A 23,843-nucleotide genomic window follows, 5' to 3' on the forward strand; every position below is an offset into this window, starting at 1 on the left:
CACCCAGGGCCCTTGTGCTACAAATCTGTTAGAGTAGAGCCTAGCCAGCCCTGAAGGTTTTGTTTGGCCCTGGCCTCAGCTATGGAAAGAGTACAAAAGTCTGAGGCTTTAGTTCAAGCACCAGGCTAACTCACTGTAGTGGAAATGGTCCATTATTTTACTAAGGTAGGCTATATTTCCAACCACTTTGTTTTTGCAAGCTTACAGAAGCCTACAGGCCTACAGGCCTACAGAATCCTACATAATTCTACAGAAGCCCACAGAAGCCCACAGAAGACTACAGAAGACTACAGAAGTCTACAGAATCCTACAGGTCTACAGAAGCCTACAGAAGCCCACAGGCTTACAGAATTCTACAGGCCTACAGAAGCCTGCAGGCCTACATAAGTCTACAGAAGACTACAGGCCTACAGAAGTCTACAGAAGGCTACAGAAGGCTACAGGCCTACAGAAGTCTACAAGTCTACAGAAGTTTACAAGTCTACAGAAGGCTACAGAAACCTACAAGCCTACAGAAGCCTACAAGCCTACAGAAGTCTACAAGTCTACAGAAGTTTACAAGTCTACAGAAGGCTACAGAAACCTACAAGCCTACAGAAGCCTACAAGCCTACAGAAGTCTACAAGCCTACAAAAGTCTACAAGTCTACAGAAGCCTACAGAAGCCTACAAGCCTCCAGAAGCCTACAGAAGCCTACAGAAGGCTACAGGCCTACAGAAGCCCACAGAAGGCTACAGGCCTACTTTAATCCACACACTCTGCTCAACACAGATTCAAAAGAACCTCACATTTTCATCTTGTGGCATCTGCAGTGCAGACTCTGACAGACCGTGTAACTTGATTCCAAGCAGCTGAAAACCTTGGAAAAAATCTCAATCTTTAAAATAGGCCTATTGTACACTCTTAGAAGTAAATATGTCTGGAAGAATCTTTTGGGTTTCCTTGAGGAATCCCTCTGAAAAGGGTCTTCTTTTTTTGATTGGAGGGGTTCAATTTTGACCCTTTTTAATAATATATTGTAGAGGTGGCAGCCTATCAGATTGGAGGAGTTGCTTATTGGAGGCGTGGCATATTGGAGGAGTTGCTTTCATATTACTTATTTTTGGTCACCTATTAGCGTAAATGTATTTCCTGTTCATCATGTTAAATTTGTACACAGCAAATTAATATTTATGCATATTACATTTTCAAATATAAAATTACTAACATTAACGATTACATATTTAACTTGGCAAGTCAGTTCAGAACAAATTCTTATTTACAATGACGGCCAACCTCTAACCCAGACAAAGCTGGGCCAATTGTGCGCAGCCCTATGGGACTCCCAATCACGGCCGGTTGTGATACAGCCTGGAATCAAACCAGGGTATGTAGTGCCGCCTTTAGCACTGAGATACAGTGCTTTAGACCGCTGCACCACTCGGGAGCCCTGGTACATGCAGTAGTAAAGTGCTAACTATTCCAACTCATACACCTCTGTTAGACTCATTGAAGCTACAAAACTGACCGTTTTCAACCTTAACATGTGACGACAATACAACAGAACAGACAAATAGGAACGAGTGTGCCCAAAAGAATATCAATCTTAAAGCCACTAAGTCACGCCCCCCCACTCCAGAACTCCTCCAGGAACTTGTCGCTACATTGAACCGTTGAAGGTTCCTCGGAGAACCCTTCAACTAACTGAAGGTTCAAATATGAACCAATGACTAGAAATTATTTCTTGAGGGACTCCCGTGTTCCTGGAGTCACCACTAATTCTAAGTATGTATGATTAGCCATTTTCTTATAAAACATTTTTTTTTTAAATCAGATTATAATGCAATTTATTCTATCACACCAATTGTTTCTATAATTTACATAAAACTCAGACAAGGTCAGATAGCAGTGAGGTACTTAATTTGTCCTAATCAAATCAACCATCATTTGCATCACGCCATCCACATGAGTTGTTGCCGCTAACTGAATAAATGGACTAAATGGGCAGGTACGTTTTGATAAGCTTGTGAGGTAATTAATTTGCATACATTACTTTGATTATCTCATTAAGGGGAGAAGTGATTCTTCAGCTGAATTTTTTGGCACTCTTGCTTGCGCGCAGTCAAATTAACCAACGCCCGCAAAGGCGCAATCAATAAAAGGGCAAATGTGCCCAAACTTGTGAGTTCAGTCACCCCTGCGCCCCCCGATTCGAGCTTGCCTCGTAGTAGAGACACGACAATATCAGCAAACAATGTTTATGGACTGACACTGAATGTACAAAACATTAAGGACACCTGCTCTTTCCATGACATAGACTGACAGGGGAATCCAGATTAAAGCTATGATCCCTTATTGAGGTACCTTGTTAAATCCACTTCAATCAGTGTAGATGAAAGGGAGGAGACAGGTTAAAGAAGGATTTTTAAGCCTTGGGACAATTGAGACATGGATTGTGTATGTGTGCCATTCAGAGGGGGAATGGGAAAGACACAATACTTAAGTGCCTTTGAACGAGGTATGGTAGTAGGTGCCAGGCACACTGGTTTGTGTCAAGAACTGCAACGCTGCTGGGTTTTTCACACTCAACAGTTTCCCATGTGTATCAGGAATGGTCGACCACCCAAAGGACATATAGCCAACTTAACACAACTGCGGGAAGCATTAGAGTCAACATGAGCCAGCATCCCTGTAGAAAGCTTTCTGGAGAGTCCATGGCCCAACGAATTGAGGCTGTTCTGAGGGCAAAAAAGGGGGGTGCAATTCAATATTAGGAAGATAACCTTAATGTTTTGTACACTCAGTGTATTTTGGCAGGTGTCTCGAAACCTCTTGGCCTTGATTCATGCTATCAAAGCAACAGTCAATGGAGTGAAGACAATGGGGCCCCAAAAAATTTCAAAGACTCCAGCCACCCCAGTCATAGACTGTTCTCTCTGCTACCGCACAGCAAGAGGTACCGGAGCGCCAAGTCGAGGTCCAAAAGGCTTCTTAACAGCTTCTACCCCCAAGCCATAAGACTCCTGAACAGCTAATCAAAGGGCTACCCAGACCCCTCTTTTACTCTGCTGCTTCTCTCTGTTTATAATCTATGCATAGTCACTTTAACTCTACCTACATGTACATATTACCTAAATTAGTAACCAGTGCCCCGCACATTAACTCTGTACCAGTACCCCCTGTATATAGCCTCGCTTGTTATTTTACTCCTGCTGTTTAATTATTTGCTGGTTTTAAGTATTAAACTTTCAAATAGCTCTTTGTTGACTGTTTCTGGGTGTTATCGTCCTCCATCAGCACCGGCCTGTACCCTATCTGCCCTGAGCTCTCTCCTGGTCCCCTACACCAAGTCTGAATGTGTCCTGCTAGGTGACCTAAACTGGGACATGCTAAACCACCTGACCAAGTCCTAAAGCAATAGGACTCCCTAAATCGTTCTCAGATTATTACCAATCCCACAAGGTATGACTCCAAACACCCAGAAAAGGCTATTCTTCTTGATGTTATCCTGACAAATAATCCTGATAGGAATCAGTCTGGTGTTTTCTGTCATGACCTTAGTGATCACTGTTTTACAGCCTGTGTTCGTAATGGCTGCTCAGTGAAACGACCTGTCCTGATTTGTCATAGACATTTGCTAAAAAACTTTAATGAGCAAGCATTTCTTCATGAACTGGCCTCTATAAAATGGTATAGAATCAGCTTGATCCCCTCAGTCGAAGACGCTTGGACCTTCTTTTTTGATATTTTCAGTGGTATTGTTAACTTCTTCTGGCTGGGGGCAGTATTGAGTAGCTTGGAAGAATAAGGTGCCCAGAGTAAACTGCCTGCTACTCAGGCCCAGAAGCTAAGATATGCATATTATTATGAGCTTCATCAGAATGCACTCCCAGGAATCCCAGTTCCACAATAAATGTTTGATTTGTTCGATAATGTCCGTCATTTATGTCCAAATTCCTCCTTGTTGTTCTAGCGTTCAGTACACTTTCCAAACTCACGACGCGCGGGCAGGTGAGTTTGGAAAGTTTCGCTGGACCTGCCCGCGCGTCGTGAGTTTGGAAAGTGTACTGAACGCTAGAACAACAAGGAGGAATTTGGACATAAATGACGGACATTATCGAACAAATCAAACATTTATTGTGGAACTGGGATTCCTGGGAGTGCATTCTGATGAAGCTCATCAAAGGTAAGTGAATGTTTATAATGTTACTTCTGACTTCTGTTGACTGCATAATATGGCGGCTATATTTGTGTCTTGATTGGGCTCTGAGCGCCAACTCAGATTGTTGCATGGTTTGCTTTTTTAAAGCTTTTTTGAAATCTGACACAGCGGTTGCATTAAGGAGAAGTGCATCTAAAATTCCATGCATAACAGTTGTATCTTTTAGCAATTTTTATTATGAGTATTCCTGTAAATTGATGTGACTCTCTGCAAAATCAAAGGATGGTTTGTGACTTCTGAACGTAAGGCGCCAATGTAAACTCAGATTTTTGGATATAAATATGAACTTTACCGAACAAAACATACGTGTATTGTGTAACATGAAGTCCTATGAGTGTCATCTGATGAAGATCATCAAAGGTTAGTGAAATATATGCAGGGAAAAGATAAGAGGAACACGTATTTTGGCCCGAAATGGAGGAAAAAGTACAGATTTGACGGACTTTTAAATATAGAAAAACTGGAATCAATGATTAAACAAATAAATAGGGTTTGTGGGGACAAGGTAGAGAAGCAACAGACAGAATGGCTCGACACCGCTCGTATTTGGCTGGCTGAAGCTAGAGAAGGAGCGGAGGGGGCAAAGAAAAAGAGAGCTACTAAGGAGGAAGAATTAGGTAGCCAGGAGCAGACAGAGAGGACTCCCACGTCTTCCACAGAGACATCACCTAAACCCAAATTATACCCCTCCCTGGCAGACCAGGGGGAGAGGGAAAATCCAGACGACGAGGTGGTGGTAATGAAACGGAGGCAGCCGTTTAATTGAATTAGTTTATGAACATCGAGAACATAATTCTCATGACACCCCCATAAAGAAAACGGGAATTAAAAACAGGTTCAGCTCCTGGTTCGACCGTGATCTTTCAGAGTTACTCCACCTCAAGAATTGCATTTGGCGAAAGGCTCGGCACATGCATACTCAGGCAGACTGGCTGTCGTTCAGGCAAATGAAAAATAAGTGCACTCATGCTATCCGGAAGGCCAAAGTTAGTTACTTTAAGGAGCAGTTCTCTCTCTGTGGGTCTAACCCCAATAAATTCTGGAAAACGGTTAAGTCAGGATTCCTATTTGACTCAGCCATGCCTCCTTGCCCATCCAACATTTCCTCATCTCCCACCCCTTCTAATGCAACTATCCCTGATGCTCCTCCCTCTTTTCCCCTGTCCCGCTACAAAGTTTCTCCCTGCAGGCAGTCACTGAGTCCGAGGTGCTAAAGGAGCTCCTTAAACTTGACCCCCAAAAAACATCTGGGTCAGATGGTTTAGACCCTTTCTTCTTTAAGGTTGCTGCCCCTATCATCGCCAAGCCTATCTCCAACCTTTTTAACCTGTCTCTCCTTTCTGGGGAGGTTCCAATTGCTTGGAAGGCAGCCACGGTTCGTCCTTTATTTAAAGGGGGAGATCAAGCTGATCCTAACTGTTATAGGCCTATTTCTATTTTACCCCGTTTATCAAAAGTGTTGGAAAAACTTGTTTTTAGATGTCAATAGTATTCTCTCTGGTATGGAATCTGGTTTCCGCTCAGGTTATGTATGTGTCACTGCAACCTTAAAGGTTGTGGTGCTATTTTTATTGACTTGGCCAAAGCTTTTGATACGGTAGACCATTCCATTCTTGTGGGCCGGCTAAGGAGTATTGGTGTCTCTGAGGGGTCTTTGGTCTGGTTTGCTCTCTCAATGAGTGCAGTGTACAAAGTCAGAAAATCTGCTGTCTCAGCCACTGCGTGTCACCAAGGGAGTACCCCAAGGCTCAATCCTAGGCCCCACGCTCTTCTCAATTTACATCAACAACATAGCTCAGGCAGCAGGAAGCTCTCTCATCCATTTGTATGCAGATGATACAGTCTTATACTCAGATGCCCCCCCCCCCCTGGATTTTGTGTTAAATGCTCTACAACAAAGATTTCTTAGTGTTCAACAAGCTTTCTCTACCCTTAACCTTGTTCTGAACACCTCCAAAACAAAGGTCATGTGGTTTGGTAAGAAGAATGCCCCTCTCCCCACAGGTGTAATTACTACTTCTGAGGATTTAGAGCTTGAGGTAGTCACCTCATACAAGTACTTGGGAGTATGGCTAGACAGTACACTGTCCTTCTCTCAGCACATATCAAAGCTGCAGACTAAATGTCACGTTCCTGACCTGTTTTCTCTTGTTTTGTATTTATTTAGTATGGTCAGGGCGTGAGTTGGGTGGGTTGTCTATGTGTTGTTTTCTATGTTGGGGTTTTGTGCGTTCGGCCTGGTATGATTCTCAATCAGAGGCAGCTGTCAATCGTTGTCCCTGATTGAGAATCATATTTAGGCAGCCGGGGTTTCACGTGTGTGTTTGTGGGTGTTTGTTCCTGTGTCAGTGTTTGTGCCACACAGGACTGTTTCGGTTTTGTCACGTTTGTTGGTTGTTTTGTATTTTGAAGTGTTTTGTTGACTTTCATTAAATAATGAACACTAACCACTCTGCGTTTTGGTCCTCTCCGTCTGTCAGCGAGGACAGCCGTTACACTAAAGTTAAATCTAGACTTAGTTTCCTCCATTGTAATCGCTCCTCTTTCACCCCAGCTGCCAAACTAACCCTGATTCAGATGACCATCCTACCCATGCTAGATTACAGACACGTAATTTATAGATTGGCAGGTAAGGGTGCTCTCGAGCGGCTAGATGTTCTTTACCATTCGGCCATCAGATTTGCCACCAATGTTCCTTATAGGACACATCACTGCACTCTATACTCCTCCGTAAACTGGTCATCTCTGTATACCCGTGGTAAGACCCACTGGTTGATGCTTATTTATAAAACCCTCTTAGGCCTCACTCCCCCCATCTGAGATATCTACTGCAGCCCTCATCCTCCACATACAACACCTGTTCTGCCAGTCACATTCTGTTAAAAGTCCCCAAAGCACACACATCCCTGGTGTCACGTTCGTCGTAAAGACGAGACCAAGGCGCAGCGTGAGTAGAGTTCCACATAATTTTAATCAACTGAAACTCACCTAACAAAAAAAACGAAACGTGAAGCTACTGATATGCACTCAGGCAACTCAATGTAGATAAGATCCCACAACACAAACGAGGAAAATGGCTACCTAAATATGAGCCCCAATCAGAGACAACGATAAACAGCTGTCTCTGATTGGGAACCATATCAGGCCAACATAGACATACAAAACCCCTAGACATACAACACCGCTAGACATACAAAAACCCTAGACATACAAAAACTCTAGACATACAAAACTAGCGTATCCCCCCTAGTCACACCCTGACCTAACCAAAATATATAGAAAAACAGAGATATCTAAGGTCAGGGCGTGACACCTGGGTCGCTTGTCTTTTCAGTTCGCTGCAGCTAGCGACTGGAACGAGCTGCAACAAACACTCAAACTGGACAGTTTTATCTCAATATCTTCATTCGAAGACTCAATCATGGACACTCTCACTGACAGTTGTATTGTTGTCTCTAACTTCTTGCCCTTTGTGCTGTTGTCTGTGCCCAATAATGTTTGTACCATGTTTTGTGCTGCTACCATTTTGTTTTGCTACCATGCTGTTGTCATGTTGTGTTGCTACCATGCTGTGTTGTCATGTGTTGCTGCCATGCTATTGTCTTAGGTCTCTCTTTATGTAGTGTTGTGTGGTCTCTCTTGTTGTGATGTGTCTTTTGTCCTATATTTATATGTTACATATATATATATATATCCCAGCCCCCATCCCCGCAGGAGGTATTTTTCCTTTTGATAGGCCATCACTGTAAATAAGAATTTGTTCTTAACTGTCTTGCCCCGTTAAATAAAGGTTAAATACACAAAAAATAAATACAATTATTTGTTACTTTTATTTCTGTTTTTTTACTTATCTATGTTTTACTTAACACTTTATTTTCTTAACTTCTTAAAGCATTGTTGAGTAAGTAAGCATTGTAAGCATTTGTAAGCATTGTAAGCATTGTAAGTAAGCATTTCACTGTAACCTGTTGTATTCGGCGCATGTGACAAATAAAATGTGATTTGATTTCTGCTGCTCAAGTGCCCGACCTATCCATCAGCAGTGGATTTAAGAGCAGGCCATTGCACGGCTCTAGTTCATTTAAAATTCCTTGGCATCGATTGGAAGAGGAGCTTGGGTAGACCCCACAGACCTCTTTCCTCCGGCTCATCTGTAGGCTCCCTTGCGACCTACAGTAAGTGACTCTGATGCACATGGGGGATATCTTAGGTTTATCTCTATGGCATCCAGAAACTGAGCTATGACCTAAATTCGAGGAGTCAAAGAAATTGGGAAGTAATCATTTAATGTGTGATTAATGTATCTATATACTTTCTGTAAAATAGAATATGTATAATTAGATTGAGGGGTCAAATCAATTTTAATAATAAAAAATAGTCCTATTTGATAGCAGAATAACATTTGGGGAAATTGGGTCTAGACTTTCCTTTTCCATATTATTATTATTATTATTATTAAATAGCATACATAAAATATGTAATGAGTTTTGTTAAACAACGCAGAATTGCAGGAAATGAACATCAACATTTTCCAAATTAAACAAAGCCAAGCTATTGGTGGTGTATTTAATACAGGCTATCTCAATACACAATAACGTTTTTCATATAATGACATATTTTCAAATGTGAGAATGGGGACCCTGGTGAAAAAAAGGTTTGGAAGCCCTGCCTTAGGGATGGATCCTTTACAGAGGGAATACACAGGCTGTAGAAACATCACCTCTCACGCAGCAAGGTAAGGTACAAATGATTCCCAACTCATTCCCACGTCTGGATTTAGGTGTCCCCCTTTTTAATGCTCAATGGTTCTTGAAATATAATAATAATGAAAGCAAAATAAGTGTTAAAATCAAGAAACCATGAATAATTGATTTTACACATGCAGGCCAATGTAGACTGTGATCTGAAGCCATTATTGTGATTATTGTGATTTTGCTATTCATTGTAAATGTGTGTAGGTCTATGTAGCCAAATTGTATCTATGGTCGTGTGTTATCCATTCATTATTTGTATATGTTCTATCTATATCTGTAAATTAACCAATGAAATCAAGCCACACCCGACCATGATTACAGACACCTGTGTGTCTTTTCAAACTATATAAACTAGAGACCCGCAGTGTGTATCATTATATCCTGATGAAGACAGCTTGTCTGTCCAAACGTTGGTTATAAATTATTGCATCTGAACTCCTAGTATGCTCCTTTTCTTATTCAAGTGTTTTACTCCGCTAGCCAGCATCTCGCCTAAACAGCTGTGCGTTTCTTTCACCTCCAGATACACATGCAGGACAAAACAGATATGCAACGAATTAAAGGCCACCATGCATGGGCACCTCTTTAGGAAATACAGCTAACAGGCTTTTCTTTGAATGAAGCCTAATCTTGGGTTTGAAATATTTAAATCGTCAATTATTGGGACAAATTATCCAGTCAGTTGAGTGAAATTAGATCCCTTTGTTTTTTATCAGACCGCATTATGGTTGGAAATGTGGCCTACTGATTTGATGATGACTGCGTGCGCCGCCGCCTTTGTTGTTTCGATCATCGCCTGTAGTTCTGAACCAACAAAGTCATTAAATTGACTCCCTCGCGCTCTCAATATGCGGGGCTGTTAATAACCGCTAATTAACTTTGCTTAGAGCGCCTTTTAAAGCCCCCTCCGTTTCGCTCGCTCTCTTTCTCTACTCCTGCTAGCGTTCCCAGGCGGAGCAGCGTCCAATTATACCAGCGAGAGGATGGAGATAAACCACCCGCAGCGGGGCCACGAGACTGGAACTTCCGCTAACGGCTCATATTCTGTCAGATTAAAACTGAACACAGTCAATGTCAGGATTTAAACAATCAATTAGGCCTAATCAGTCAGTCAACTAAGAGAGAGAGATATTAGACTAAACCAAATCATGAGAAAACAAAAAGATACTTGACACATTGGAAAGAATTCACAAAAAAACTGAGCAAACTAGAATGCTATTTGGCTCTAAACAGAGAGTACACAGTGGCAGAATATCTGACCACTGTGAATAACCAAAATTTAAGGAAAGCTTTGACTATGTACAGACTCAGTGAGCATTGCCTTGCTATTGAGAAAGGCCGCTATAGGCAGACCTGGCTCTCAAGAGAAGACAGGCTATGTGCACACTGCCCACAAAATGAGGTGGAAACTGAGCTGCACTTCCTAACCTCCTGCCAAATATATGACCATATTAGAGACACATATTTCCCTCAGATTACACAGATCCACAAAGAATTCGAAAACAAACCCAATTTTGACAAACTCCCATATCTACTGGGTGAAATACCCCAGTGTGACATCACAGCAGCAAGATTTGTGACCTGTTGCCACAAGAAAAGGGCAACAAGTGAAGAACAAACACCATTGTAAATACAACCCATATTTATGTTTATTTATTTTCCCTTTTTTACTTTTAACCATTTGCACATCGTTACAACACTGAATAAATACATAATATGATATTTGAAATGTCTCTATTATTTTGGAACTTTTATGAGTGTAATGTTTACTGTTAATTTTTATTGTTTATTTCACTTTTGTTTATTATCTAATTCACTTGCTTTGGCAATGTTAACATGTGTTTCCCATGTCAATAAAGCTCTTTGAATTGAATTGAATTGAGAGAGAGAGATGTTGGTTGGTTGGTTACAATGGTGTGCTGTGACCTGATAGAACTGTGACGGCTACGTGGCTTTAGCCCTTGAAGTCGTCATGGTTGGAAGGGATCCAGCTTTCATCAACTGAAGGTCAGATTTGACTTTTCGTAGCAGTTTAGGATAATTAACGTAGCAGGTTAGGATAATTAACGTAGCAGGTTAGGATAATTCACGTAGCAGGTTAGGATAATTAACGTAGCAGGTTAGGATAATTAACGTAGCAGGTTAGCATAATTAACGTAGCAGGTTAGGATAATTAACGTAGCAAGTTAGGATAATTAACGTAGCAGGTTAGGATAATTAACGTAGCAGGTTAGGATAATTAACGTAGCAGGTTAGGATAATTAACGTAGCAGGTTAGCATAATTAACGTAGCAGGTTAGGATAATTAACGTAGCAGGTTAGGATCATTAGTTTACGGTTTGGAAAAGGGTTAGGGTTAGCTAAAAGGCAAAAAAATATATAAACTTTGGACCTTAATTTGACAAAAGCTGGATCCCTTTTAGCCATGACCCCTGAAGTAAACATGGCTTGCTTGGACATGCAAACAATTTGAGTTTATAGGCTACACAAAATATTAATGTAAAACTTGGGCCTATATCTCAGACAGTCACAGTGCATAGAATGAGCATGAGACCTGAATCGCATAAATTCTACAATCATTCTTCCCCAACATAACATTCGTAGAAGGCGACATGAATCATCACGTGGTTTGATGGCAGAAGATAAACCACATTAACTACCAAGGAAAACACCAGATCGGTTTGTTGATTAATTATGCAATTATGCGTAATTTTCAGCCTTAACCAACTGAATAAAATATGTTAATTAATTAAAATCGAGACGTAAACCCTCACATTTCGTAATGAGCACTTGCCAGTTAAATGTTACTCCAGTTCATAATCTCTGATTATTATTAATGGGTTATTAGGCAGATCTATTTCTCCCTCTCTCCAGATGCAATGACAGACAGGATGTTTAGTCCAGAAGATGGCGCCCTTGGAATGGATGGAAATGATATGGAGATGGTTGGTCCAACCTTTTACGGCATCTGTGCGGACGACACAGTATGACTAGGCTATAGACACGGAGAGATAGAGAGGCATGCACTCAAACACACACACACACAAAGCTCACATGGCTAAGCGGTGACCCATGGAACCATGGCTGGAAACGTTCCAACATCTAAGCATTGTGAACGGCACTCCTGGTTAGGCCATGTCCTTAACCACTGCCCCGGGACCTGTTTCTGTTTAACTCATACTAGAGATGGGGTGTGGAAGAACTGACCCTAAATCAGTAGTCTGCTGAAACTGACCCGAATACTTGCTGACCCGAATGGTCTTGAAAATGACCCTCTGGCGAAAATGGTTTCTAGTACGTATTGTGTTGCACATTAGGCTACACTTGTACAAATTCCAATTGGGACCATACCTGTAAAACAACCCAATTCACAAGTGCATGGGGGTGTAAAAAGTATCAAATTAGCGGGTTATGAAAATACAACCCACACTGTGGCAAAGTGTGACTGAGTGGGGGAGAGATGGGAACGGAAAGAGCACGAGCCACGGTCAGCACTGCCTCCACTCCTCCCCCAACTTCTGCAACCCGCATGCAACGCTCTTATTAGAGGGAACATTTAAACGGTGAAAATTGCGCTTATATCTTCCCTCGCGAATGTGTACTGGCGTAATTAGTGCGTTTATACAAATCGCGGATGTCCTGCTGGCTCAAATGGCGACTGACATCTCTCTTTTCACGGGTTAATAACAGAGCGCGGATAAATGAATCAAATTTTGCCCCCCAAATTACATAGCGACGCTAAATACCCGTCTGCATTACGAGCATCTGTTTGTGAAGCGCAGGGGGAAAAAACAGAACATTTTATATTGTTAATAAATCTCATTATTGTGTTGATCTGAGAGCAGAAAACGAGCCCTGATGTTTCTGACTCAATAAACGCGGTGAATTGTTGGTAGCCTAATAGTAAGTAAGGAGCATTTGGCTAGAGCCCTTTGGTTACGGCCACGCGTCAGAGGCCTGATTGGAATGAATTAATGATAATATGCTGCCTGCAATTTGCACCAAGATGATTGAATCGTTTTGAAATAGCCCAAGATTATGCCTACAAATAATGTCATCATGAATTGTATTCAATTCAATGAATTCAAAATAGCCTTGTGAATATTGTCTTATGACAGAACTGAGTCTTGGGCAACCTTGCCCATGGATCTACCGTGCGCCCTCAACAAGATCTCACAGTCTCACTGCAGAAATATACTTTTTAACGTGTTTTTGTTGCTCCTACTGCTCTGTATCGTTCCATTTCTCCAAACATCACATTTCGAAGTTAAGGTTAAGTTTGGGCACTCATTCTGAATGGTTAGGTAAGGGTTAAGGTTTGAGACAGGATTAAAAACATTACGTTTAGACACTCATTCTGAATGGTTAAAATAAGGGTTAAGGGTTTGGGACAGGGTGAAAAACATTTAAGTTTAGACACTCATTCAGCATGGTTAAAGTAATGGTTAAAGTTTGGGACAGGGTTAAAACAAGGATTGTCCACCAGGTTTGAACACGTAACCTTCTGATTACGCCCATCTACCATCCCTGTCCACACCATTCTGGCAAAACTGAATCCTAAATGATGGTAATAGCGCTCATTTCCAGACATCCTCAGGACATGGATAGATGTCAAATTTCGACGTTAATCTTGATCGATCACCCTGGCGCCCTATACAGAGAAACACATTCATTTTATTTTCACAAAAAAATCAATGCCGTTCGTGGAAATCCACGACCGAGAGCTCAAACTATAACCTATCACTTTAAAAACGTTTCTGAAGATATGTTTTATTGTTATTTTTCATGTTCTGCTGAGTCTTAGTAACTGGGCAGCTATACAAAGGGAGAGAAGCAGCATCAGAAAAAAAGTGTAAATTGCAGCTTGTTGAAGTTTTGGGATTGAATTCTGAAAATGATATTTTTAACAGTGATGGGCTCGCTAGGCGAAGGATGGGGTCACGCTATTCGCAGCGGGTTAAATAGACTTTCATTTAAAATTACATTCTCGAGCCATCTGCCCCTCTCTGTAGCGAGCCTGCACGGCGTCCCGGCTCCCCTCACGCCTTCTCATCATCGCCACCTTCACTTTTTAAATCAATCATCCGGCGCACGGACCATCTGATCGCCTCTGCAAATGCCAGAGAGAGGCCAGGCAATTAGTGTTCGGTGTTCGCCTGTTGCAGTGTGTGTGTGTGTGTGTGTGTGTGTGTGTGTGTGTGTGTGTGTGTGTGTGTGTGTGTGAGGGGGGGGGGGGGGGGGGGGGGGGGGTGCGCGTGTGGGTGTGTGTGTGTGTGGCGCGAGAGAGATGGAAGGTGACAAGGCTTACAGAAGTGTTTGAGAGCGTTTTTGGGTAATCAATAGCAATCAAATTATCAAATTGTTATGATAATTCTGGTAGTTATTGCAGGGATCGTTTGGTCCTATTTACAGCTAATCTAAGGCAATTATTAGTTGAAAGGAAGAGTGTAGTCCTATAAAAGCACATACTGTAAAAAGCCTTATGGAAGGTATGGAAAAAGACTCACTGAAGTTTACAGAGGTATGGAAAAAGGCTCACTGAAGTTTACAGAGGTATGGAAAAAGGCTCACTGAAGTTTACAGAGGTATGGAAAAAGGCTCACTGAAGTTTACAGAGGTATAGAAAAAGACTCACTGAAGTTTACAGAGGCATAGAAAAAGACTTACTGAAGTTTACAGAGGAAAAAGACTCACTGAAGTTTACAGAGGAATGGAAAAAGGCTCACTGAAGTTTACAGAGGTATAGAAAAAGACTCACTGAAGTTTACGGAGGCATAGAAAAAGACTTACTGAAGTTTACAGAGGAATGGAAAAAGACTCACTGAAGTTTACAGAGGAATGGAAAAAGACTCACTGAAGTTTACAGAGGTATGGAAAAAGACTCACTGAAGTTTACAGAGGAATGGAAAAAGACTCACTGAAGTTTACAGAGGTATGGAAAAAGACTCACTGAAGTTTACAGAGGTATGGAAAAAGACTTACTGAAGTTTACAGAGGTATGGAAAAAGACTCACTGAAGTTTACAGAGGCATAGAAAAAGACTTACTGAAGTTTACAGAGGTATGGAAAAAGACTCACTGAAGTTTACAGAGGCATAGAAAAAGACTTACTGAAGTTTACAGAGGTATGGAAAAAGACTTACTGAAGTTTACAGAGGAATGGAAAAAGACTCACTGAAGTTTACAGAGGAATGGGAAAAGACTCACTGAAGTTTACAGAGGTATAGAAAAAGACTCACTGAAGTTTACAGAGGTATGGAAAAAGACTCACTGAAGTTTACAGAGGTATAGAAAAAGACTCACTGAAGTTTACAGAGGTATGGAAAAAGACTCACTGAAGTTTACAGAGGTATAGAAAAAGACTCACTGAAGTTTACAGAGGTATAGAAAAAGACTCACTGAAGTTTACAGAGGTATGGAAAAAGACTCACTGAAGTTTACAGAGGTATAGAAAAAGACTCATTGAAGTTTACAGAGGTATAGAAAAAGACTCATTGAAGTTTACAGAGGTATAGAAAAAGACTCACTGAAGTTTACAGAGGTATGGAAAAAGACTCACTGAAGTTTACAGAGGTATGGAAAAAGACTTACAGTAAACTATGGACTAGATTTGACATTGCCAAACGGGTTCCACTTAACTGAAGCGCTGAATTGTGATATGTGATTATTTAACTCAACAAGATAATACATATTTCAAAAGAAGATATGTATTAGTATGCATATTATTATTACACTAATATTAATATTATGATTATTATGACTATTGTTATTAATATTGTTATAAATATAATTATTATGATCATTATTAGCAGCCTATCATTAATTGCAGTTAAACCGTATGGGCCACACCTGACTATTATCCTTCTGAAATCCTAAAGGAAAATCAAATATGAGTTCAGTCCATGGGAGCAGGGTTTCATCGCGAGCTTTGTCCCCCCCCCCCCGTTTCTCCAAAATTACCTTAATATACAAAAATATATAAAGCTGCTCTTTCCCCTACAAATGAACCAATCAGGGACGCTATAACACACGTCAATGTGAGCAAGCAGATAGCGGAGTTTGAGAGCCAGCCAACGGTGTCTTTAATTAAAGGTTGGGTAGGGAGAGAGAGAGAGAGAGAGTGAGAGAGAGGAACGATCTCGGAGCGACAGACAGAGAGAAGAAAAGAGAGAGCGAGGTTGAGTGAGTGAGGGAGTGAGAAACACATTTATGCTACTTCCAAATAAGCGTTTCACTAAACGGATCAAAAATGACTAGTCATTTCGAAGAAGATATCCACGACCGGGGAGACAGTAAGAGTAAACCGCCCACTCTGCTCTCCTCCTACTGCATCGACAGTATTCTGGGCCGACCGAGCCCCTGTAAAGTCAGGCTGATAGGGGCGCAAAGTTTGACAGCTCTACCCGGGAGACAGGAGGACGACAAGCAGACCGAAGGTAAGACAACCACCGCTAAACGTTCATGAAAACATGCATGGCTTTCCATCTGGGGAAAGGTTTGCTACATGTTCCGGGAAAACGTTTTTGGTGTTGAATATAGGCAATACGGTGTGTGTCTATAACATGTTAATAAACCATCAACAGCATTCAGCTGACTGCCGAGTGGAAGTTAAAGTTAGCAAATAATGATCCATCAGAACCGAAAGTGTCTGGATAGGATAGGATATTTGTCACTTTTAAGCACTTTTTCAGAGACCAAAAGTTAACTTTATCATGAAAATGTAGACAGAAATAATACATGTTCAAGTCTATTCGAACATTATCAATGATGCCTTGTGCGAAGTTTTGCGTTGAACTATGCGCAGGCTTGTTGACACATGTCGCTTCAACCTATCCATACTTCTGTCACCCTCCCCGTAGGCTCAACTAAAGACCACCTATCAACAGACACAGACATGCACCTTCCACCAAAGCTGCGCCGTCTCTACGGACCAGGCGGGAAGTACCTGGACCACGGACGGGTTTTAGTTCACGACCTCGAGGAGAAATTGGATAGGGAAAGGCTTCTGGTGGACCAAGCCTGCGAGAGTCTCAAAATCAACCAGGCTCCACAGGTGAGCATCAGCCGGAGCAAGTCATACCGGGAGAACGCGTCCCTAAGCCGGGGAGAGGGAGGTCAGAGCCCCGCTGGTGTGCCGGAGGATGGACCCGGGCTGAGACTAGGGCTGATGAAGTTCGAGGACGCGGGGAAAGAAGAGGAGAGCTGTGGGGAGGCGATGGGTCTCTCCCCGAAGGACGAGGAGAGGGAGAGCATCCACGCCGGGGATGGAGACGTGAGGGACGGCGAAGACAGCGTGTGTCTGTCGGCAGGCAGTGACTCGGACGAAGGGATGCTAAAACGCAAGCAAAGAAGATACAGGACTACCTTCACCAGCTATCAGCTGGAGGAGCTGGAGAAGGCTTTCCGGAAGACACACTACCCCGACGTCTTCACCAGGTACAGTCACAGTTCAATAGCTGTTTTGTGTTTTTGCCTACTCCGTTGTCATTGTCAAGCCAAACGTGTACGGCAAGAGAACAGTAACACACTGTCACCCAGGCTACAGCACAAACTCAATTATTCATATGAGACGTCATTTATTCAACGTACATACAACAATGTAACCCAACCAAGTCTCATAACATTTCGGTAAATACATGATTTGGATAGACGTTTCTATTTTACCCTTAAAATAAATCGTGTAGGCTAGATCAACAGCAAGTAGCAGTAGGCTGTTGTAATAATGATAACAATAATAATAATAATAGTAATAACGGAATAATTAAAGTTGGTAAAAATAACATTGTTTTATCTTTACAGGGCCTGAGATACAAATACCAGAGGCAAACATATATCTCCGAAAATTGTGAAATAATTTCACAAAGCTGGTGTATATTACATGTTTTACATATTTGCACGAATTGAGTGTGAGATTGGGTTGTACATGAGATCAATTCATGCATAGGCCTGGCCTGCAAGTTGTAATTTCTGATGCATATTTTAATCTAGATATGTCTGGGGTAACAACATTAAAACCCTTTATCATCATACCATTTATGTTATTATTATTATTGAATTTTTGTTTGTTTGTAGAAAACAGTAAATTGTTTATCCACTGATAATGTAAATCAGCCCGTCTATAATTTGACACTGGCGCATTGACAGGTATACGGTCTAGCCGAACCCGTGCCTTACATAAAGCCCAAAGTGGGAACACCAACACGTTTTGTCACATTTACCTCGTCTCTTTATTATTCTCGAAGGGAAAATAAACTGATTGCAGCTCGATTTACCGTGTGCGTAATGCTGTTCTATTCAACGCAAATTACGTTTCTGGGCCTGTCCAAGCTCAAGGGTAATAACACGCACACGCACACACACACACACACACACACACACACACACACACACACACACACACACACACACACACACACACACACACACACACACACACACACACACACACACACACACACACACACACACACGGTGATGCGCACCTCAACTCCGTTGTTTCCCTCCATTAGCTGGTGCAGGCTACGCATCTGGAGGGAAAACACATACAATTCGACGGCAGTCTACACAAATCCACCTGTTACTGACTTTCATGCAAACTCAAATGAGTTTTGTGAATGAAGCTTTCTGAAGAACTGTGAGTCACTGCTACGGCTGGTCTAGATTAGTGTTTTTTTGTGGACATAAATGAGTTGGTGCTTTAAATGTATAGAGGTGAATTTCAAATATATATAAAATATAAAATATAAGTATTTTTTCAGCCAAACATGAAAGCCTAATATTGTTCTATAAAACAAATATATTTAGCTAACCTATGTGTTTTCAGGACCCCATGAACATGTAGCTTTGAATATTTAGATTTGAGATGACATTTCTCTTATTATAATTGTATACTATTACAGAATGTAATATTACTATGCAGTAGTGAATTTACAACAAGATTCAGAATGTCAGTCAAAATGAATTCCCATCCATATATATATCTCTCTCTATATATATATCAGACAAGCAGGTGGATTCTGTTAGCCAATCGCTTTCAGCAAGGTAAATCATCTATAGGACACATTTAAGATGGTGAATAGAACATATGACGTTTTAAACAATGGAGTAATCGATTTAAAACATATTATTTAACACTGGCATCATGAAGCAAACAATACATAGGCTATTGTTGATCCATGTTTATCTATCTACGTGCGTTCATTATTTTTAAGGTGAAATTGTGGTAATCAATGTGTGCAGCCTATAGACCTCTCTTTCAGCCAAGCACTCGATGTCTTTGTAATAGTTTGGAGAGCATTATTTCCACCGACTCTACAGAAAACCCGTTGTATACGGGAGCCATTATGGCGAAGAAAAGACAGATTACAATACAATCAACCCGACAATTTCTCTCAAACCTTCGCAGGGAAAATAGCACAAAGGACCTTCATTTCGCTGTGGGTTTTCCATGTCTGAAAAATAACTGTTTTCTTGTATTGTTACCAGTGAGGCTAGGACAGCAAAAAAACAGCCTAGTTCTCGGTCACAAAAGGTAACCTATTTTCCTGCCTTTTCAGAGAGGAGCTTGCGATGCGGTTGGATCTGACCGAGGCGCGCGTGCAAGTAAGTGGCCTTTTAACGTTTTATTGCTGCAATTATGGCTGTCTGTCGCTTTCAACTAAAACGCCTTAACACTTACACATTTCAAATGGGTAATTGAAATATATAGGCTACCAAATTAGAAACGAATATAAAGGCCAGTACCACTTAGAATAAGATGTCATGAAATAATACTTAATTTATTATTAGGCTATTCTAGTTTATGTTATAATAATTAAAATAAAACAGCCAATGCATATTTATACAATGTAGGCCTATAGCATAATTTAAAAGCATATTCAGATTTACACACCTTCATAGACTATAGAATAATACTTTTACAAAGTCTATAATTATTTTTGTTTCCAATATGCTTACATTATTATTTATATATTTTTGTTGACATGATGCATACACCAGGCTACAATTCAGACTTTCTCTCCATTTATTTTACCTTTATTTAACTGGGCAAGTCAGTTAAGAACAAACTCTTATTTACAATGACGGCCTAGGAACAGTGGGTTAACTGCCTTGTTCAGGGGCAGAACAACAGATTTTTACCTTGTCAGCTCTTGCAACAAGTCCAACGCTCCAACGCTCTAACCACTAGGCTACCTGCCTTACCAGACAGTAGCCGGAGAAAAGTCTTTATGAGAGTCTGAGTGATTTATTAACCCAAAATGTGTTAAATGACCCCAATCGCTGCGTAGCGAAGCTCCTTCCTGTTATTGGAAGTTATTACATGCGCCAAGGGACGTTTTAACGGCAATTAAGCGGATACGGACGATTTATAAAAGCGCACTTAGCGTGAGAGCAAACATGGGCTATTCTCAGGGAGAAAATGGTGTTTGAATTCCCATTGCCGGAATGAGATAGGGGAGAGGGAGAGTGACAGAGAGTGAGAGAGAGACTATTTGCACATCATTATAACACTGTATATACACATAATATGACATTTGAAATGTCTTTATTATTTTGGAACTTTTGTGAATGTAATGTTAACTGTTAATTTTTTATTGTTTATTTCACTTTTGTTTATTATCTATTTCATTTGCTTTGCCAATAAAGCACTACAAATTGAATTGAAATTGAGAGAGAGAGAGAGAGAGCGAGCGAGCGAGAGAGAGAGTTAGAGAGAGAGAGGGAGAGAGAGAGAACGAGAGAGAGAGGTATAAGAGGTGGAGAGGGAGTGAGAGAGAGGGAGGGGGAGATGGAGATGGAGAGAGACAGAGAAGGGCAGAAGGGTGGCTGGGATAATGCTATTTGATTTCCCATTTTGTGATTGCAATAGAGACTCATTGAACCGATGCTTTGCACTTGGAGCCAATGAGAGAGACCATTAAAGGTGTTTGCTCCCCCTTACTCCTCCCCCTTTTCTCTCCCCCTCCTATCTCATCGATCAATTGAGAGCGTGGCCTGCATATCTTAGCCCGGGGCTCATAACCAAAGAGACAGTTCAAACACGGCGATGCTCCGTCTGGGGTTATAGCCGGTATAAAACAACAGATGTCCCCTCGCAGAACTGTAGGTGAACAAGGCACTTAACGGGCGCATCGGGAGGTGATAAAAACTCATAAATTCCTGAGGGGCCATGTAATGCTAAACACTTTCAACGGGAATTGTGTGTGTGAGTGAGTGAGTGAGTGAGTGAGTGAGTGTGTGTGCAGGGCTAATATCGTTCACTTTCTCTTACTGTTGACATTTGTAGAGCTCCTGTCTCAAACTAGGAAAGGGGGGAGGGCGTGGGAAAGTTAAATATTCTTTGGAAATGACTTTTTCCACATTTTGAAGAATTTAATTTAAAGCGCATTAGTCTAATTGCTATTGGACTCTGTTCAGCCGTTATTCTCCCCACCTTTTGTGAACACAATTCGTAATTACCGTGTGCCACACCGATCTCAGTCTCTCAGTTAGACTGCAGGGGGAACTGATTTTAATTAGTTAACTTTAAACGAACTGACCGAGAGGGCGCGCGGGTTTTAGTGCACGTGTAATTACCGCTGACTTTCCGCCTGTTAGTCACCTCATCAACTGGTAGATGGGATCTTCCGTTTACACAGGAACTTGCTCCGGATCAGGCTCAATGTGTCAGAGGGTTACCCTGGATTCCAAACAACTTTATGTCACCACGTACACGACATGGCCAAACGTATGTGGACAGGTGCTCGTCGAACATCTCATTCCCGAAATCATGCGCATTAATATGGAGTTGATCTCGCCTTTGCTGCTATAACAGCCGCAACTTTTCTGGGAAGGCTTTCCACTACATGGAATATTGCTGCTGGGACTTTCTTCATTTCAGCCACAGGAGCATGAGCGAGGTCAGGCACTGATGCTGGGTGATTAGGCCACTCAAGTAAACTGAACTCGCTGTCATGATCCAGGCAATGTTTTTCCACTCCTCAATTGTCCAGTGTTGGTGATCGTGTGCCCACTGGAGCCGCTTCTTCTTGTTTTTAGCTGATAGAAGTGGAACCCGGTGTGGGCGTCTACTGCATCCATGACTAGGATTGACAAGTTGTGCGTTCCGTGATGGCGTTCTGCACACCACTGTTGTACCGTGCCGTTATTTGTCTGTTTGAAGCCCGCCTCTTAGCTTGCACCATTCTTGCCGTTCTCCTTCGACCTCTCTCATCAACGTGCTGTTCTCGCCCACAGGCCTGCCGCTGACTGGATGTTTTTTGTTTGTCGCACCATTCTCAGTAAACCCGAGACACTGTGGTGCGTGAAAGCCCAGGAAGCTGTACGGTTCTGAGATACTGGATCCAGCGTGCCTGGCAACGACGATCATACCACGCCCAAAGTCGCTTAGGTCACTCGTTTTGCCCATTCTAATGTTCAATGAAACAGTAACTGAATGCCTCGATACCTGTCTGTCTGCTTAAAATAACAAGACACAGCCAAGTGACTCACTGTCTGTCGGAGCGACCCATTCTAGTGAACAGGGTGGTGTACCTAATAAATACAAACACAAATATCCAATAATCTGCACGGTGAGTGTCACGCCCTGACCTTAGAGATCCTTTTTATGTCTCTATTTTGGTTTGGTCAGGGTGTGAGTTGGGGTGGGTATTCTATGTTCTATTATTTGTATTTCTATGTTTTGGCCGGGTAGGGTTCTCAATCAGGGACAGCTGTCTATCGTTGTCTCTGATTGAGAACCATACTTAGGTAGCCCTTTTTCCCACCTGTCTTGGTGTGAAGTTGACGTTGTTTATGGCACATAGCCTTTAGCTTCACGGTTTGTCTTGTAGTGTTTATTGTTTTTGTCGGCGTCATATTAAATAAAGAAAATGTACGCTCACCACGCTGCGTCTTGGTCCTCTTCTTTCAACAGCCGTGACAGTGAGTGTATGTTACAGCATCAAGCTGGCAACTCTGATGCCGGTATAATGCTGTACATTAACAGGGAAAAGTTTTACAGAGTATTCTATGCTCTTCACTTAATCTACAGAAACTAAACATACATAATTACATGTAGCCTATATGTTCTAGCTAATCTGTGACCTCACTCCCACTCTCTTTCCACAGGTGTGGTTTCAGAATCGTCGTGCTAAGTGGCGTAAGCGTGAGAAGGCAGGTGTCCAGACACACCCCTCTGGCATCCCTTTCCCCGGCCACCTTTCTGCCACGCACCCCCTCAGCCACTACCTGGATGGGGGTCCCTTCTCCACACACCACCACCCCGCCCTGGAGTCTGCCTGGACCGCCGCATTTCCTGGTCTAGCTCCTCACCATAGCAACCACTCGGCCCAGCACCAAGGGACACCGCTGGGCCTTGGAACATTCCTGGGTGCAGCTGCCATGTTCCGTCACCCCACCTTCATCGGGCCCACCTTCGGCAGGTTAGATAATAGGTACCTCTACCTACGTAACCCTGTATACCCATAGATATAGACAGAGGACTCTAGAGATCAAAAACCAATAATAGCATGGGCAGCGTCATTGAGGATTTTAAACATTTACAACAATAATATTTGGGTGGGGCTTCCTATGGGTTAAGGAAGGATCACATAATTCCATCCAGGTCAACAGGAGGAATCAGCCAATGAATTATATTCTACCTATAACACCACCTCACACCTGTACTGTCCTCTACCTATAAAACCACCTCACACCTGTACCGTTCTCTACCTATAATACATCCTCACACCTGTACTGTACTCTAAAACACCACCCCACACCTGTACTGTCCTCTATAACACCACCTCAGACCTGTACCGTTCTCTACCTATAATACATCCTCACACCTGTACTGTACTCTAAAACACCACCTCAGACCTATACCGTTCTCTACCTATAATACATCCT

At 42.0% G+C, this 23,843-nt stretch overlaps 1 protein-coding gene across 1 annotated transcript; it reads left to right on the top strand.

Annotated features, from left to right (window-relative positions):
• Positions 1–16,203: 16,203 nt before the first annotated feature.
• LOC120050485 (aristaless-related homeobox protein-like) lies at positions 16,204–23,423 on the top strand. The gene is made up of 4 exons (XM_038997070.1): positions 16,204–16,390; positions 16,814–17,390; positions 19,511–19,556; positions 23,064–23,423. Exons 1-4 carry the CDS (start codon positions 16,204–16,206, stop codon positions 23,421–23,423), a joined length of 1,170 nt encoding a protein of 389 aa, XP_038852998.1.
• Positions 23,424–23,843: the final 420 nt, after the last annotated feature.

This window comes from Salvelinus namaycush, chromosome 7 (genome assembly GCF_016432855.1).
Source record: "Salvelinus namaycush isolate Seneca chromosome 7, SaNama_1.0, whole genome shotgun sequence".
Taxonomy (NCBI): Eukaryota; Metazoa; Chordata; class Actinopteri; order Salmoniformes; family Salmonidae; genus Salvelinus; species Salvelinus namaycush.

Excerpts from the sequence above, each read along its gene's own strand:
- LOC120050485 (XM_038997070.1), top strand. The coding sequence starts at position 16,204 with ATGACTAGTCATTTCGAAGAAGATATCCACGACCGGGGAGACAGTAAG. Across the intron at positions 16,391-16,813 it reads GGACGACAAGCAGACCGAAG|GCTCAACTAAAGACCACCTA; the intron begins GTAAGACAACCA and ends CCCTCCCCGTAG. Across the intron at positions 17,391-19,510 it reads TACCCCGACGTCTTCACCAG|AGAGGAGCTTGCGATGCGGT; the intron begins GTACAGTCACAG and ends CTGCCTTTTCAG.